Raw genomic sequence first — 20031 nt, forward strand, 5'->3', positions numbered from 1 at the left:
TGGGGCTGAAAGTTTGTAAACCAAACCCCTGTAGGGGCGTCATCCTCCCCCAGAAGATTTCTTTGTGATTCTCACATACAAATATTGAAGATCTTTGCTCCTTCTCAACTTTGTGGTAATGTTATTTTCATAAAATACAACCAATAGTATGTTCATGTTTGTTTTTGCAAATGTGTTTATTCTGTAAAGGAATGAGTTAAATGTTTAAAATTGTTTAAACTATTAAAATGACTGGTTAATAGTGCTATTATGAATTGCAATGTCAGCACCATTTTTTCCCTGCAATTTCAAATACACTTGTTTTAATAAATAAATACAGCGTTTTAAAAGCATACACAATCTGTGTAAAAATATTAGTCTGTGGTTAAAAGGACTTGAAAGGACTCGAAACTCAAAATGCAGGACTTGGGACTTGACTTGAGACTTTCTAGTCTTGACTTTGGACTTGACTCGGGACTTGCCTGTCTTGACTCGGGACTTGACTCGAGACTTGAGGGCAAAGACTTGAGACCTACTTGTGACTTGCAAAGCAATGACTTGGTCCCACCTCTGCCAAAAACCAGGGATCACAACAGGTTGAATACAATCCACAAACAAAAATACATTTTCAAATTAAGCACCCATGTACAGTCCACATCACATCCAAGTCGAAGTCAGCAACACATACCTTCATTTATGTACACTTAAAATAGGGAATACAACAACAGATTGCATATCATATATAAACAAAATTACATTTTCAAAATAAGCCTTTGAGGACTTCCCATCTTTTTTTATGTTTTTTGGCATCATTATCGTTTTCAACCATATAATTTTCTAAAGTTAAAAAATACTGAATAAATGTTTTAAAGAAAGAAATACTAAGTGAATATCTGTTTTTTGCCTTAAAAATAAACCTTTTACCGAGTACTATAATTAAATTGACTAAATCATGATTGTCAATGAACTCTCCTAAAATAACAGAAACCACATCAAGCTTCATAAACAAACCAATCTTTAAACACATTTTTTCAACTTCCACCCAAAATGAAGACACAATATGACAATACCAAAACAAATGTAAGGTGGATTCAGGCTCCTGACAACAAAAACGGCAATCATCTGACTCTGTCATATTCCATATTTTTAACATTTTTCCCGTGGGTAGGAAGTTATAAATAGTTTTAATTTGAAAATAACGATTTTGCACATCGATAGTGGTTTTGTAGATTAATTTGAATATTGCATCCCACGGCAACGGGCAGTCAAAAAAGTCCTCCCATTTTCCATATGTGTTGTATGGGGCAGCCTTCAAAGATTTCTTTATTAAATAAAACTTATATATTTTTCTATTTATTTTAGTTCCTTTTTGCCAACTAGAATTTCTTATTAAGGGCTTACAAACTAATAATTTAGTAGTTCCATAATTAATTTGTTTCCATCTTTTCCCAATGACTCCAGTTAGTTGATTAAATGAAAAGCTTGAACAAGCATCACCATACATAGTTGTAAATTCATCATATTTCATAATTTTTCCATTCTCATTGATAATGTCATTGACAAAAATGATTCCTCTTTCAAACATATTTTTCCAAAAGAAAGGCTTTCCATCTATTACAATATTAGAGTTCATCCATATTATTTGCTGCAAAATATCATCTCTTTTTTCTGGTACATAAAATTGAAAACACCACCATGAGTGGATTGTTTCCTTTATGAACCCCGCCATGTTTCCCAGCAGACTCTCTACATAAGGAAAATGGGAGGGGATCACTTGTAAAAAAGGATACAATTTCTTTTGATACAATACATGTTTTCTGTCCAACAGGACACTTGTGTACCACTCAGTGTTTAAATACATCTTTGGAACAATTGATGCTTTTAAAGACAGACACATAGCTTCAAGGTTGAGAAGTTTCAAGCCCCCATATTCATATTCATTGTACAAAACCTTTCTTTTAATCCTTTCTGGTTTGCCGTCCCAGACAAAATCGAAGACCCTCCGCTCATAAATCTTAAAAAAGTTTTGTGATGGAGCTGGTAATGACAAAAACAAATAAATAAATTGAGGAATAATTAACGAGTTGACAATAGATATTTTACCATACAAGGTTAAGGATTTCCCTTTCCATAATTGCATAATTTTATCCAGCTTTCTTAGTCGATTATCATAATTTACTGAGCCTAGATCTTCCAGGTCCTCTGGGACAACAACACCAAGTATGTTAACTGGTCCATCTGTCCACAAAACAGGCACTTTGCATTCCATTCGAAAGGACGTTCCCTTTAGATTTCCGATCCTTAATATTTTACATTTATCATAATTTAGCTTAAGCCCAGATTGCTGTGAAAGTTTGAAGCTTTATTATTTTAATATATATACACATATACAGGTACATACTGTACATTCATATACATATATACATACAAAACCCAAAACCAGTTGTCAAGTTGAGTAAATCGACAATAAAATCAGAATACAATGATTTGCAAAATTTTTTCAACCTATACTACAGTATATTCAATTGAATAGACTGCAAAGACAAGATACTTAACGTTCGAACTGGTACATTTGTGCAAATATTAGCTCATTTGGAATTTGATGCCTGCGACATGTTTTAAAAAAGCTAGCACAAGTTGCAAAAAAGACTGAGAAAGTTGAGGCCTGCTCATCAAACACTTATTTGGAACATCCCACAGGTCAACAGGCTAATTGGGAACAGGTGGGTGCCATGATTGGGTATAAAAGCAGCTTCCATGAAATGCTCAGTCATTCACAAACAAGGATGGGGCGAGGGTCACCACTTTGTGAACAAATGTGTGAGCAAATTGTCGAACAGTTTAAGAACATTTCTCAACGAGCTATTGCAAGGAATTTAGGGATTTCGCCATCTACGGTCTGTAATATCATCGAAAGGTTCAGATAATCTGGAGAAATCACTGCAGCAAGGCCGAAAACCAACATTTAATGCCCGTAACCTTCGATCCCTCAGGCGGTACTGCACCAAAAAGCAACATCAGCGTGTAAAGGATATCACCACATGGGCTCATGAACACTTTAAAAAAACACTGTTAGTAACTAAAGTTTGTCGCTGCATCTGTAAGTGCAAGTTAAACTGAAGTATGCAAAGCGAAAGCCATTTATCAACAACACCCAGAAACGCCGCCGGCTTCGCTGGGCTCGGCCGAGCTCATCTAAGATGGACTGATGCAAAGTGGAAAAGTGTTCTGTGGTCTGACGAGTCCACATTTCAAATTGTTTATGGAAACTGTGGACGTCGTGTCCTTCGTACCAAAGAGGAAAAGAACCATCCGGATTGTTATAGGGATTTGCAAATCATTGTATTCTGTTTTTATTTACGATTTACACAGCGTGACAACTTCACTGGTTTTGGGTTTTGTACATACACATATACATATATACATACACACACATATATATATGTTTATAGATATATGTGTGTGTGTATATATACAGTATACTGTATATGTATACAGTTTACAGTATTTATTTCTACAACAAAGAAAAAAATCATTATATTCCTGACTCACAAGTTGAAAATCCCATGAATTTGACAGTCGAGTGATTTTGGACACTGGATTTCAATTCTTAACTTCATGATGTTTTTGTTTGATGTTTTCTGTTTTTCTGCAGAAAGTACAATATGTCTTACCAGTGTGAAGCTCTTAGGGGAGGCGGCCCACCTCTTGACGGTGGTGAGTGGCCACTCTTGCACCACGTCTTTGGTCTTCTCTTCCACTCTCATCACAGACTCTTTGGTGATGCCAAGGAGGCGCGGCACTAGCTTGTTTTTGCTCTTCATCTTTTCCTGCACACAGTGAAATTAAAATAATCAACACGAGCTTGCGCACAATGCATTTGTGGGACTCACTCAAGCTTGTACAATTCTCTCCTTTTTGATGGAGGTTTGCTTATTTCTCACATTCTTTTACAGACCAGAAAATTGAGCTATTGGTGAAACTATGGGTGAGACTTTAAATCGAAACTGAAATGTTGTTTGCAGCACATCAGTAATGTGATGGACAGGTGACTTATCAGGCTCTAAGCCAAACTACTGATCCAAAAACCTCAAGTGATAGTCTAATTACGACTGACATTATTTAAATGATAAATGATAAATGGGTTATACTTGTATAGCGCTTTTCTACCTTCAAGGTACTCAAAGCGCTTTGACAGTATTTCCACATTCACCCATTCACACACACATTCACACACTGATGGAGGGAGCTGCCATGCAAGGCGCTAACCAGCAGCCATCAGGAGCAAGGGTGAAGTGTCTTGCCCAAGGACACAACAGACGTGACTAGGATGGTAGAGGGTGGGGATTGAACCCCAGTAACCAGCAACCTTCCGATTGCTGGCACGGCCACTCTACCAACTTCGCCACGCCGAAACCATTGCATCCTTTCATGTTTCATACATTTAGGATGATTTCCTTGCGCTTTTATATGTATATATGTGTTACATGCTATGTTATACAGTATATATTGTATATATATGATATATGGATATTACACACATATATACTGTATATATATATATATATACATATATATATACACACACATATATATAATATATATATTATATATATATTTATACCTTATACATATTTATTACATATAATATATAAATATTACATATATATTATACATAATACAAACCCTGTCTCCATATGAGTTGGGAAATTGTGTTAGATGTAAATATAAACGGAATACAATGATTTGCAAATCCTTTTCAACCCATATTCAGTTGAATATGCTACAAAGACAACATATTTGATGTTCAAACTGATAAACATTTTTTTTGTTGCAAATAATCATTAACTTTAGAATTTAATGCCAGCAACACGTGACAAAGAAGTTGGGAAAGGTGGCAATAAATACTGATAAAGTTGAAGAATGCTCATCAAACACTTATTTGGAACATTCCACAGGTGAACAGGCAAATTGGGAACAGGTGGGTGCCATGATTGGGTATAAAAGTAGATTCCATGAAATGCTCAGTCATTCACAAACAAGGATGGGGCGAGGGTCACCACTTTGTCAACAAATGCGTGAGCAAATTGTTGAACAGTTTAAGAAAAACCTTTCTCAATCAGCTATTGCAAGGAATTTAGGGATTTCACCATCTACGGTCCGTAATATCATCAAAGGGTTCAGAGAATCTGGAGAAATCACTGCACGTAAGCAGCTAAGCCTGTGACCTTCGATCCTTCAGGCTGTACTGCATCAACAAGCGACATCAGTGTGTAAAGGATATCACCACATGGGCTCAGGAACACTTCAGAAACCCACTGTCAGTAACTACAGTTGGTCGCTACATCTGTAAGTGCAAGTTAAAACTCTCCTATGCAAGGCGAAAACCGTTTATCAACAACACCCAGAAACGCCGTCGGCTTCGCTGGGCCTGAGCTCATCTAAGATGGACTGATACAAAGTGGAAAAGTGTTCTGTGGTCTGACGAGTCCACATTTCAAATTGTTTTTGGAAACTGTGGACGTTGTGTCCTCTGGACCAAAGAGGAAAAGAACCATCCGGATTGTTATAGGCGCAAAGTTGAAAAGCCAGCATCTGTGATGGCATGGGGGTGTATTAGTGCCCAAGACATGGGTAACTTACACATCTGTGAAGGCGCCATTAATGCTGAAAGGTACATACAGGTTTTGGAGCAACATATGTTGCCATCCAAGCAACGTTACCATGGACGCCCCTGCTTATTTCAGCAAGACAATGCCAAGCCACGTGTTACATCAACGTGGCTTCATAGTAAAAGAGTGCGGGTACTAGACTGGCCTGCCTGTAGTCCAGACCTGTCTCCCATTGAAAATGTGTGGCGCATTATGAAGCCTAAAATACCACAACGGAGACCCCCGGACTGTTGAACAACTTAAGCTGTACATCAAGCAAGAATGGGAAAGAATTCCACCTGAGAAGCTTAAAAAATGTGTCTCCTCAGTTCCCAAAAGTTTACTGAGTGTTGTTAAAAGGAAAGGCCATGTAACACAGTGGTGAACATGCCCTTTCCCAACTACTTTGGCACGTGTTGCAGCCATGCAATTCTAAGTTAATTATTATTTACAAAAAAAAAATTAAGTTTATGCGTTTGAACATCCAATATCTTGTCTTTGTAGTGCATTCAACTGAATATGGGTTGAAAAGGATTTGCAAATCATTGTATTCCGTTTATATTTACATCTAACACAATTTCCCAACTCATACGGAAACGGGGTTTGTATATAAATATTACATATATTATATATATTATGGAAATATTACATATATATTATATATAGTATATAAATATTACATATGTACATATATAATACATATATACACACACACACACACACACACACACACACACACATACATACATACATACATACATACATACATACATACATACATACATACATACATACATACATACATACATACATACATACATACATACATACATACATACATACATACATACATACATACATACATACATACATACATATATATATATATATATATATATATATATATATATATATATATATATATATATATATATATATATATATATATATATATATATATATATATATATATATATATATATATAATATTTCTATATTTTTGGGAAAATTCATAAAAAATAGACCAACGAAAGATTATCCACATGAGGGATTTTTTTTTTAAAGTAAATTTAATTGCAGCAATTATATTTAATCTAGTCGTTGTATTGAACACATTTTTAAATCATATTCTACATAGGTTTGTAAAGGTAGGTAGCAGGTCAGTTTTTGTTGGACTGCTGATTAGATTATATTTATTCTAATAATCTGAAGATGATAAAGAAAAAGCAAAACAAGACTGAAACACCAAAACAATTGCACTAAATAAAACATAATTTCATATTCATACAAACAATAAATCTAAATGTCTAATGTAAATTTCATTTTTCATGCAGGATTACTACATGTATGGACAATTAGTTTATAGCTTTATGTTAGTTGTAAGAAATATTTTTTTATAATCAATTAATAATTTTAAAAAAAAACATCACCTATAAATGTCAATTCAGATGGATTGCTTTCAGCAACTCCATGACCTTGTTATTGTAAATACAGTACAGTCCTTTTTACACTATGTTGCTTTACATAGAGTGGAAGACCCTAGTTTAGAGTATAATGAACACATAAATCCTGATGATAAATACATTGGACTTGTTGAGCTCTTGTAAGAGCAAAGGTTTCAGGAGCTCTGGTACATGCGGCGAGCAGATGGACAGAATGTGACGTTGAGGGGCCAAAGGGGGTCACTTGTCTAAAAGTTATGGGGGGAATGTGAATTCTGTGGGGTCTACGGCAGGGGGGTTACAAGGCTGAGGTGCTGGGGAGACTGTCGGTCGGCCTATTTTTAAATGCCTCTGCTCTGTCGGATTACACTCAAGGCGGACCCAAATGACAAAGGTCGAGCGTTTACCATGTGAAAGCGGATCCCAGGCTGAGAGGCGAGGTAGGTTTTTTCAAGTGAAAATAGAATAACTTCCTGGTTACGGATGTTGGTATATTAAATTGAATTATTTGGGGAAGTATTAGGGTAGTTTCGTTTTTTTTCTAACGAGGTTCGCATATAATTTAGATGGAATTATGCAAAATATTGGGGGAAAAAAGTCATAATTTGAAGGGTTCCCTACCAGTGACAACTTCTTTGGAAACAAAGGAAACCATCGTCCTTACTTTTTTTTAATGAAAAAAAATAAAATAAATATATATATATATATATATATATATATATATATATATATATATATATATATATATATATATATATATATATATATATATATATATATATATATATAGACACACACACATTTCTTTATTTTCATGACTATTTACATTGTAGATTGTCACTGAAGGCATCAAAACTGACACCTGTGAAGTGAAAAACCATTTCAGGTGACTACCTCCTGAAGCTCATCGAGAGAATGCCAGGAGTGTACAAAGCAGTAATTAGAGTAAGGGTGGCTATTTTGAAGAAACTGGAATATAAAACATGTTTTCAGTTATTTGACCTTTTTTGTTAAGTACATAACTCCACATGTGTTCATTCATGCCTTCAGTGACAATCTACAATGTAAATAGTCATAACAATTAAAAAAATGCATTGAATGAGAAGGTGTGTCCAAGCTATACATATACATATATATATATATATATATATATATATATATATATATATATATATATATATATACATACATACATACATATACATACCACCCGTATGCACCCCCCGCGACCCCGAAACTGACAAGCGGTAGAAAATGGATGGGTGAATGGATGGCTGGATTGATATATACACTGTATATAAACTGTAGGTTTTTAATTACAGTACATTATTTTTTTTAATAAAAAACTATATTTAAAATATTATTGTTACTATTTTGATATCTAGAAGAAGAAAACAATCTGTGTTATTATTAGAGCCACCATGGTTATATGTTACTGACCCTAACATAAGACAAAAAAGGTTGTTGGTAAAATATGTGGTATATTACAATTAAAAAAATAACATACCATACTGACCAAAATACAAGACAACTCTTTTTTTTTTTTTTTTTTTTTTTTTTTTTTTTTTAAATGTCCTGCCCAGCTTCTCTGGCAAATCATATAGCAGATGTAGATGCCCATATCGGCTGTTCAGATTTACTTTACAAAAGAGAAGTGTAGGATACTTCTCTTGTTGCCTTACTTGTATTTTGACTTTATTAAATGTATTTATATTATCATTTGGTGCAGCCGGGCCGGAGCAGGAGGGGATAGAAAGAGAGAAAAAGGAAGACAGAGGGGGGAATTGTGGGGACAAGAGGGGGATTAGACAGAGAGACAAAAACAACAACAGCAAACACAACAACAACAACAACAGAGCAACATCAGCAAATACGACATGTACAAATATGATGGTAAAAGTAATAGCAAATAAACAGTTAGCGAAAATTTAAAAAAAAAAAAATACAGAAATGACAATGAGCATTATTACACTAAAAATGGAGCAATATGAATACCAATAGAAATAGTGCTATTGATAATAAACAATACCAGTACTTTACCTTTATTATCAACAATACAATTGTTCAAATGCAACAATACATATACGTAATGATAACTTGAGATGCGAAAGAATGCAGAAAAATGGAGGGGAAGAAAGAGAAGCAACCTACATTAACCTTGTAGATTGTTATAGTAACAATAGGTTAAGCTTTGTCAGTGTGCCATGTGTTATACCCAGTTTACCCTAGGGCAACAACGTTAATATATGTTTGATGAAACGTGATTATGTGCATGAGTGTATGTGTGCATATGTACTTGTATATGTACAGTATGTGTATGTGTGCTTGTACAGTGAATGTATATGTACAGTATGTGTATATGTGTGTACAGCGAATGTATATGTACAGTATGTGTATACAGTATGTGTGTTTGAACAGTGAATGTATATGTACAGTATGTGTAAATGTGTGTTTGTACAGTGAATGTATATGTACAGTATATGTATGTGTGTGTTTGTACAGTGAATGAATGTGTAGTATGTGTGTGTTTGTACAGTGAATGTATATGTACAGTATGTGTATATGTATGTTTTTACAGTGAATGTATATGTACAGTATGTGTATACAGTATGTTTGTATAATGAATGTGCGTGTGGATGTACGAACTTTGAGTGTGTAAATATGTACTGTATTTATTTGTATATGTATGTGGGAGCGTAGGTACCTATGTATGTCTGTATGTATGTGTGTGAGTATATGTGAATTTGCATGTACAATACATTTGACTCCCAGTGTGTGCGGGAGCCAGAGTACGGCCCCAGCCTCCCCGAGAACCCATCTCACAAACAGTAGGTGTGGCGCCCAGGGAACCAGGGGCCACCGCCCCCATGCAGCCAAGACGGACAGCGACAGGAACCCCAGAGCCTGGCCCACCGTGCCGCCCACAAGGGCCAGCAGCAGGCCGCAGACAGCCGCACCCGGCAGAGGACAAGGCACGAGAAAAACAGGGGGAAGCCAGACCCCAAGCCAGCGAGAGACCACACCCCACACGGACAGAAAGGCGGGACGCCCCGCCCGAGGGGCCCGGAGACCCCCCGCAACCGGACGGGAAGACCGCCCCCTCCCCACCGGCAACAGGGCCCCCACGAGCCCCCCCCCCCCCACCCCCGGAGAGCGCGGCGAGGCCAGCCCACGGCCACCCCACCCAAGCCGGCCGCCACAGGACCACCCAGCACGGGGCCACAGGAACCACCCACCCCACCCGCAGGGACCCCAACGATGGAGATGGAACAACCAGCAACCGCCCCGCCGAGTCCCCCCCCCCCCCCGAGGTAGGGGAATAAATAAATAAAATAAATAAATACATAATAATAATAATAATAATATTAATAAAATATATTTTTTTAAAAAAGGGGGAAAAAAATAAATAAATAAATAATTAAATCTATTTATAAAAAAAAATAAAAATAAAAATAAAAATAAATAAATAAAAAAAGAATTAAAAGAAGATCACAGACATGCTGACACACAAGGTCGCTACCCCAACAACTGGCTACCTCGCAGCACCTCGGAATACCCTGCAGCACCAAGCCACCACAGTAGACGCAGGGACCAGACCCAGCAGGCCCCAACCAAGACGGCCACCCGGAAGGGATGGACGGCGGGACCCAGGAGCTCCAGACACGCAGTCCGGATGCAGTAGCCTGAGGCGCCGACCCCCACCCGACAGGCAGGCCCAGAACGTACCCCCAGAAATATACATACATATATATATACATACACATAAACATACACATGTACACATACACACACATACACATGCATACACATACACATATATATACATACATACATACATACACACACACACATACACATACATATACACAGTTTGTCAGCCCCGACAACCACCACGCGCGCGCGCTGCCACCAGTCACAACATCAGCCACCCCCCTGCACCAGACCCAGCAGCCACGGGCGCCCACACCACAAACAAACGGCAGCAGAAACAGCAGCCACAACACCCACAGACAGCCAGCACCACCCAATCAAATCAAAGCGATCAAAAAATATACCGCGACCGGCAACCACACGCCAACAGGATCACAGATACCAGCCAGCGCCAGCCCGCCAGCAAGCCCAAACGCCAACACGCAAACAAGAGACACCAACACCCCCCCCCCCCGCCAAAAGACCCCACCACCCCTCAAGACAACTCTAAATACAAGACAATGATGACAAAATAGCCACAAAAATAACGTTTTTTTAAAATCCCTCTGAGTACATTTGATTTTGATTATGTTTAAAGCCGAACAGAACATAAAAGTCCTTAGGTTTTTGAAAGGTGTAAAACCATTTTGGTTTGATGTATTTTTTTTACTTTCTTTGCTCAAATTTCTTAATTAAATTCCACCCCAAACATAAATATAAAAACATTTATGTTTTTAATTTGACCCTTTTAAAAGGCCTTTTAATTCAATGTCACAGGTTTAAATGAGTAAAATAACTCATGTTATGCAAATTTATACTAACTAAAAACTGCTACATTATTTGGCAAAAGGCATTTAATGGGTTAAAATGACTGTTGTCAAATTAATCATTTTAATTCGATTAATAGCACTTTTGAATTCGGATTAATTATGAATAATCACAGGTTATTAATCGCTTACATAATTTAAATTTACTTTTAAAAAGACCCTAATAAATGCAATTTTATTGTCAGAGCTTAATCCAGGAACATTTTTTAAAATGTTTTACTTGCATGCTCAAAACTCCAGTCAGTTAATCTAGGTATGAATAATTATTGAGACATTTTTGTGATTAATCACATGAGTTAACTTGTTATTTTTGACAGCCCTATTTAAAATAAAAGTTAAAAACGATACATGTTTGCAATTTTTGTTTAGGGCTGAATTTGATCCACAGATTTGAGCAACAAAAAAGGAAAAATATGAATCCAAAATGTTTTTATGCATTTTGAAAAACAAAGGACTCATTAGTCATCTTCGACTTTGGGCTATTGTCTAATAATTGTCAGTGTATTGTACACCTGTGAGAGCATTGGACACTAAAATTAAAAAATGTAACATGAAAAAAAACTTTTGGTAAACATGTGTCAAGGAATGGCAACACAAATTACAGGTATGGCCAAAATACAGCAAAAATGTACTTACATTTCAGATTAAACAATTAACAATAAAAATGACATCATATTTCTTAGCTGTTAGACTGTTGTTTGATGACTCTGCTTCACTGATTATCGTTATCCTAAAAATAGCACTATTACTCCTACTATGTTGCTTGTTAACTTGCTAACAATTAATGACATCTGTGGATCTGTTCATGTCACTGGTGAATGTGAGTGACAGGAAGAAAAGCTCTGGCTTGCTTGGGGGAGAAGTTGCTAACCCCCTAAATATAAATATAAATGTTTTTTTTCTAGGGTAAAAAATACAGTCTTATAGGATAGGATAGACTTTTACTTATACCACAATGGGGAAATAATTTTTTAGTCAATACGACATTTCCTTTTAAATTTGTCTGAGCAAAGTTCCAAGAGTTTTTTTTGTTTTTTTTACTCGATTTCACATGATATTTGTTCCCGGGACATTAAAAGAAAAGCTGTAAAAGTTGAAGTTCAAGTAATAATTTGCCAACAATATTAATGGCATCCGTACATCTCTCTAGGTCACTGGTGAATGTGAGTGATAGGAGAAAAGCTCTGACTCGCTGGGGTGAGAAGTTGCTTGGCATGTAAATAGAAATGTAAATAATTTTTTTCTTGGGACAGGATAGACTTTTATTTATACCACAATTATTAGTGAATACGACATTTCCTTTTAAATTTGTCTGAGCAAAGTTTTTTTTTTTTTTTTACTCCATTTCACAGCGTGCATGTAGGAAATGGCCAGCAGGGATATTTGTTTCCGGGACATAAAAAGCACAGCTGTAAAAGTTCAAAAGGACTGAAACCCCTCCTGTTGAATTCCTTCAACTTCTTTAAATCCATTAACTCCATGCCCAGGGAAAATATTTCACACTCTGGAGATAAAAAGCTCCTGCTCCACTTTTACTAATTTTCCTAATTTGCTTTTTCTCCTTCAATCAATTGAAGAGCAAGAAGAAGACAGACAACTTCAGGTTAGTTGAATTACATTCTATTTTCACCCCACCTTGACCAGGAAGAAAGACACTCCGTAAGTCCTCAGAGACCTCGCCAGTTTGACATATTTCACTTTAGCTTCGATCTCCGTCATTTCTCCGCAGTTGCTGTGCTCCTGTAAGTGACATTATGGATTTATTCAACTGTTAATTTCTTTAATATAGGTGTTAAGGGGTTAAATCCCATCGAGAGATACAGTAAGACCCACCTGGAATATTTTCTTCTCCGATCCTCTTTGCTTTATGTACTCTTTGGGTAAAAACTCCTTCAAGCTGGAAGCATTTGAAAAAAGAACATGACATTCATAGTCATGAAGGAAAAACACATTTAAAGCAAGAATTTAAGGATGACCATTTTATTTGGGCGGTTTCAAACTGCGATTCTACATTTTTTAAAATATAGAATATATTAGGGTTGGGGTCTTTCTCTTACTCTTGTCTAGAGCAAATCTGTTGGGCCTTATCCTTCCGTTTGGGCATGAGTGTTTGTTTACACGCTTTAAGTTACGCACTTCTCTTACTCGTATTCTCCCATCCGCGTAAAAGCACAAGTGCTTGGATGAAGACGGACTTTGTCATGCCATTTTTGTGAAAATTGTGGAACATGGCGATATACTACCACTTGTGGATGTCCCTTGAAATCCTTGAAAAAGATTATGAAAATTTCAAATTTTGATGTTGTTTGTGTGTTGTCATGACGATTGTAGTGTGTGTACACACGCTGCAACAGCTTACTCTCTGTGGCTGGATGTGAACAACAATCTTTGTTTCACTTATATAGTGAAAACACCCTGATCTTATTTGTGATGTTAAGAGCTCTGTTTAGTACAACTGTTTGTGAAGCCGTCACACTATTTTAATGAATAGTCGTATTAGTTTAACGATGGCCTCACGATCCGTATTTATTCAACGTTTTAGGATGTCCAAACGCGGCTGATGATAGTGCAGAAAACAGCAGGTGAAGGATGTGCGTTTCCATTTTTTTGATCGTTAATTCAGAGTGGCATTATGGCCCTTTTATATTATATTTATATATTATATATATTTATTAGGGGTGTGGGAAAAAAATCGATTCGAATTCGAATCCCGATTCTCACGTTGTGCGATTCAGAATCGATTCTCATTTTTAAAAAATCGATTTTTCATATATTTATTTAAATTGTTTTTATTTTTTTAATTATTTTTTTTAAATTAATCAATCCAACAAAACAATACAAAGCAATACCATAACAATGCAATCCAATTCCAAAACCAACCCGACCCAGCAACACTCAGAACTGCAATAAACAGAGCAATTGAGAGGAGACACAAACACGACACAGAACAAACCAAAAGTAGTGAAACAAAAATGAATATTATCAACAACAGTATCAATATTAGTTACAATTTCAACATAGCAGTGATTAAAAATCCCTCATCGACATTATCATTAGACATTTATAAAAAAATTAATAAATGAACAATAGTGTCACAGTGGCTTACACTTGTATCGCATCTCATAAGCTTGACAACACACTGTCCAATATTTTCACAAAGATAAAATAAGTCATATTTTTGGTTCATTTAATAGTTAAAACAAATTTACTTTATTGCAGGTGTAACGGAGTTAAAATACACCTTTGTTATTTATTATATTTTGTTTGTGAATTTTATCTCCAAATAGTTCTCTTTTCTGCTCACCTGTGAAAGGGCGGTTTAATATATTTTTGTCCCTTCTGAGTTCCTGTAGTCCCCCTGGGTTGTGGAGCCCCTCCCTTTCTCCCTCACAGAAAAGTTTTACATGGCTGAGGGTGAGTCTCGGTCGGACGATCCCACCGACCTATTGTTTGTTTTTCGGTAGAAATTAGGTCTTTAATCAATGAATGTGTGTACCAAGAATGTGAATATGTTTACCTGTGTTGTCCTCTAGTTTTAAGTTCAGATTCCAGGTAACATTACATCGCTAACATTGGCGCCAAATGGCCGCTCTTTGTTGTATGAGACTTGTTTAGTGTGTGTGTGTGTGTGTGTGTGTGTGTGTGTGTGTGTGTGTGTGTGTGTGTGTGTGTGTGTGTGTGTGTGTGTGTGTGTGTGTGTGTGCGCCTACATGTGTAGGTAATGATACTTGTTCAGTGTGTGCGTGCGTGCGTGTGTGCCTACAAGTGTAGGTAATGAGACTTGTTCAGTGTGTGCGTGCGTGCGTGCGTGCGTGCGTGTGTGTGTGTGTGTGTGTGCCTACATGTGTAGGTAATGATACTTGTTCAGTGCGTGCGTGCGTGCGTGCGTGTGTGCCTACAAGTGTAGGTAATGAGACTTGTTCAGTGTGTGCGTGCGTGCGTGCGTGCGTGTGTGTGTGTGTGTGTGCCTACATGTGTAGGTAATGATACTTGTTCAGTGTGTGCGTGCGTGTGTGTGCTTATGTGTGTAGGTAACAGTGTTATTCTGTGTGTTTAGGCGTAAGCCAAAGAAAGACCGGGTACCGACATTGTCTGATTGTCGCCCGCAGGTTTGTGGTTTTATTTTATTTTCTAAGGTGTTAATTATAGCAAATGTTACATGTTTTGTTCTGCCACGGAATGGCGCTTGGATAGTACATTTCAATATTTTACAGACTGTTTGTATCTGGCGTTTTCATTGTAAATGGTTAAAAATGTATATATGGACAGAAAAGTTTTACATGGCTGAGGGCGTAAGCCAAAGAAAGACCGGGTACCGACATTGTCTGATTGTCGCCCGCAGGTTGGAAGGAAAATAAATGAAGCTGTGAACAGTGGAAAAAGCCTCGTCATTGTGCCGACCCAGAACAGTTACACTGGTGCCGTGAACCTTCGGATCTTCAGATCGGCTTGATGCTTGTCGCCGCGGATGCTGCGCTGCTGTCCTGATCTACAGTTGATGATTATTGTGTGGTCGGATCTCAAAACAGTGTGTTTGGGTACAGTGATTTTTTTTTTTTTCTCTCCCTCTTTTGTTTTCAGTGGGTTGGTAACTTTCGGTAGTACATTATTTTTGTGCTAAAACACGTCTTATTTTTTTTTCCGAGTCCGTTTGTTCCGGTATAATTACACAACGCAAGTACAGATCATTATTGGCATCACGATGGATAAGTTTATTACCCCTGTGTTATCAAGAGGTAGGGGTATTTTGTGTTCTGAATTCACTAATAGTAGGGAGGTGGGGCGTTCCAGCATTACAGCTGATGGGTGTACAAATAAGGGGTTGGGTCGAGGTTTGCTGTTCACCCCTGTTGACGAGTCCATGAGGGAGACACCTCACACTTCCACACCCAACAGTGATGTTGATGCCATCCACCACCTCACTGACATGGTTGGGCAGTTAGGTGCCCAAATTGGTGAATCCATTGTTGAAAAGCTAATGTCAGCTGGTGTTGTGAATATGCAGAGTGACTGTCAGAGTAGTCCTGCTGTGCAGAACACACACAATGGAGTTAGCAAGCATGATCTCCAGCATTTGACAGTTCAAGTTAAGTCAGATAAAGACCTCCAGACATTTAGAGGTGACAACACTGACAGGTATTCAGTGCAAGACTGGATTGTTATGACTAAGACTTACCTCAAGAGACACAATGTTATTGTAGATGATCAGGCGGAGGAAATCTTGAACCATTTGATGGGCAAAGCCAGGGATGTAGTGCAGATAGCATTGCGTAGTGATCCTGGACTGAATGTTAGACAGAGACCTGAACTAATATACAATATCCTACTCCAGTATTTCAGTGATGCTCCGTCATGTCTCCCTCTTGCTGACTTTTATGCTACTCTGCCCAAGCACAGAGAGAACCCAGTAGACTACTGGATAAGACTGAACAAAGCAGCAGACCTGGCTCTTGAGGGTCTTCACAGACAAGGAAAACGGGCAGAGAACATGTATGATGAAGTGGCTCTCATGTTTGTCAAACACTGTCCTGACCCGGAACTATCCTGCATTTTAAAGTGTAAGCCACTTCATGAGTGGACGTCCCGTGATGTTCAACAGAGAATCGATGACTACCAGGGAGAGTCAAGGGCTAATAGAAGAGCTGCTGGTACTGCACAGTTAAAGAGTCACATCACCGCTGTGGCCTCTGAGCAGGCCGGTCCACCGTCAGTAAGCCTGCCAGTGTCTGAAGAGTGTCGCGCCCCAGTTCCCTCTCCTCTCTTTCCCCAAGCTCAGCGTCATGTGTACTGTTCCCCTCTCACTCCCCCAATGTCTGCCTCTGTTCCAAATGAACACCAGCGTTCCCCAAGCCTTACCCCTGCTCTAGCGGTGGTGCAAAATCTCCAACAGACAGAAGAAAGACTTCTCACCCGCATGGTTGACATGTTCCAGATGATGATGGATAAGATGCAGCGAGGCGACACTGCTCATCAAAGTCAAGGTGGGAGATTCCAGCGTGCCACACGGGGTCGACGTCCCAGGGAGGCAGCCTGTAGAATTTGTGATGATCCGCGCCACACCACCATTTCCCACTGCATGTCTGACAGACTGTGCTTCACCTGTTTTGCTCCTGGCCACACCAAACTGAACTGTACTGCCAATAACTCCCCCCAGCCCCAGTCTGAGGGAAACTAGCTGACCTGTATTCGGAGGGAGGCAGTACAGGTCTTCACACAAACTCCCTATTTGATGACATGTCTGATGCTGAAACGGTTTACACATCCACCAAGGCCTCCTGCAATGACTCTGAAGTTGTTTATCAGAATATTCACAGAGTTAGACAGAGTGACAGTCTCTTTTACACACCTGTGACTGTGGGTGGGGTTGTTACATTGGGTGGCATGATGGACAGTGGTTCGATGGCCTGCAGCATTAGTGAGACAGTGGAAATGAGATTGAGGGAGACTGGTGTACTATCTGGCCAAAATCAAATCGATGTGAATGTGACTCTTATTGGTTGTGGGGGTTTACGTGTGAAGCCAAAGTGTGCTTTTGACATTGAAATGGAAGTGTATGGCTGTAAAATGCTGGTCCCCACACTTGTTGTCCCTGGTCAACAGGATGAGTTAATCCTGGGAACTAATGTTTTAAAATACATTCTACACCAGTCTAAAAGATGTGACTCGTTTTGGAGAACAGTTTCTGGTCCCTGCTCACACACAGATCCAGAGGTGGAATGTTTCCTGTCCATGCTGGCTGGCCTGAACCCCTGGAGAGGTGAGGATGCTCCTGACAGGATCGGCACAGTCAGGTGCAACTCTGCTGTCTGCCTGGAGCCTGGTCGTGAGTACCTCATCTGGGGAAAACTACCCAGGAACACTGCGGTTTCACCAGGCAGCGCCGTCATGACTGAGCCGACGTCATCCCGTTCAGCTCCTAGAGGTGTGTTGGTTGCGAGGATCGTATCCCCAATGTGGGGAGATAGGTGGGTCCCTCTAAAACTCATTAACACTTCTGACAGGCCTGTGCTATTGAGGCGCAATGCTAAACTGGCTGATGTTTACTCCTGTGTTGCCCTTGAAGACATGGATGTTGCCCAACTCTCAGGAGCTCCCCTGCTCAGTTGCACCCAATCAGCTATGCCACCTGCCGCTGATATTGACTCTGTGATAGACAAGCTCAAGTCTGTTGGACTGTGCAACATTGACATTGAGTCGTGTGAGGTGTCAGAACATTGTAAGAAGAGGCTGGCTCATCTTGTTTTGCAGTATGAAGATGTCTTTTCACGCCACCAACTGGACTGTGGGGAGGCAAAGGGTTTTGTGCACCGCATTCATCTGTCTGACAGCAGGCCATTCAGGCTCCCATACAGGAGAGTGCCTCCTAGCCAGTACCAGAAGCTGCGTCAAGTACTGAGTGACATGGAGCAAAGAGAAATCATCAGAAAGTCAACCAGCGAGTACGCATCGCCACTGGTGCTGGTGTGGAAAAAAAATGGAGACCTCCGCATCTGCACAGACTTTCGCTGGTTGAATAAGAGGACTCTGAAGGATGCTCATCCCCTTCCCCACCAAGCAGATTGTTTGGCCGCTCTGGGAGGCAACTGTCTTTTCAGTACCATGGATTTGACTTCAGGTTTTTATAACATGCCACTACATGAAGATGATAGAAAGTATTCTGCCTTTACTACTCCCATGGGTTTATATGAATACAATCGTCTTCCCCAGGGTCTCTGCAACAGTCCTGGTAGTTTCATGCGCATGATGACCAGTATTTTTGGAGACCAAAATTATCTAAGTCTGTTGTGCTATTTGGATGATTTGTTGGTGTTTGCACCTGATGAGGACATTGCTTTGCAGCGCCTAGAAATGGTTTTTGACAAGCTGCGCAGTCATAACTTAAAGTTGGCACCTAAGAAGTGCTTTCTCCTCAAAAAGTCTGTCAAGTTTCTAGGCCACATAATAAATGAGGAAGGTGTTTCAACAGACCCGAGCAAAGTTGAGAGCATCGTAAACATGACAAGTGCTGACTTAATGGAACTCGATGGTGTGACCCCATCCCAGAAGCGGATAAGATCATTCTTGGGGATGGTAAATTACTATCAACATTTTGTGCCAGGATATTCTGCCATTGCTAAGCCACTCTTTAACCTGCTAAAGGGTGTGAAAATGAAGGCGTTGAAACATAAAACCAAAATGTCATGCAGGAAGCTGCACTCTTCTGACTGGACAGTGGAACAGGAACAAGCGTTTGAGAAACTGAAATCCTCGTTGATTCACAGTGTGGTCCTAGCCCACCCTGACTTCACACGCCCCTTCCTGTTGTCAACTGATGCATCCCTGGATGGCATAGGCGCTGTGTTGTCACAGATTCAAGAGGGTGAAGCGCGTGCCAGACCGATAGCTTTCGCCAGCAAGTCATTGTCTCAGTCCCAGAAAAATTATCCAGCTCATCGTTTAGAG

At 39.0% G+C, this 20031-nt stretch overlaps 1 protein-coding gene across 3 annotated transcripts in view; it reads right to left on the bottom strand.

Annotated features, from left to right (window-relative positions):
* The window catches only part of tln2a (talin 2a), a 252396-nt gene that overhangs the window by 104630 nt on the left and 127735 nt on the right, over positions 1–20031 (bottom strand). For all 3 annotated transcript variants that reach the window (XM_062025041.1, XM_062025029.1, XM_062025035.1), the window contains exons 9-11: positions 13423–13486; positions 13225–13329; positions 3654–3809 (exon numbers count right to left, since the gene is read on the bottom strand). In XM_062025041.1, coding sequence (XP_061881025.1) covers positions 3654–3809; positions 13225–13329; positions 13423–13486 — 325 coding nt within the window. The remainder of the gene's footprint in view (positions 1–3653; positions 3810–13224; positions 13330–13422; positions 13487–20031) is intronic.

The sequence above is a fragment of the Entelurus aequoreus genome, linkage group LG02 (genome assembly GCF_033978785.1).
Source record: "Entelurus aequoreus isolate RoL-2023_Sb linkage group LG02, RoL_Eaeq_v1.1, whole genome shotgun sequence".
NCBI classification, from domain to species: domain Eukaryota; kingdom Metazoa; phylum Chordata; class Actinopteri; order Syngnathiformes; family Syngnathidae; genus Entelurus; species Entelurus aequoreus.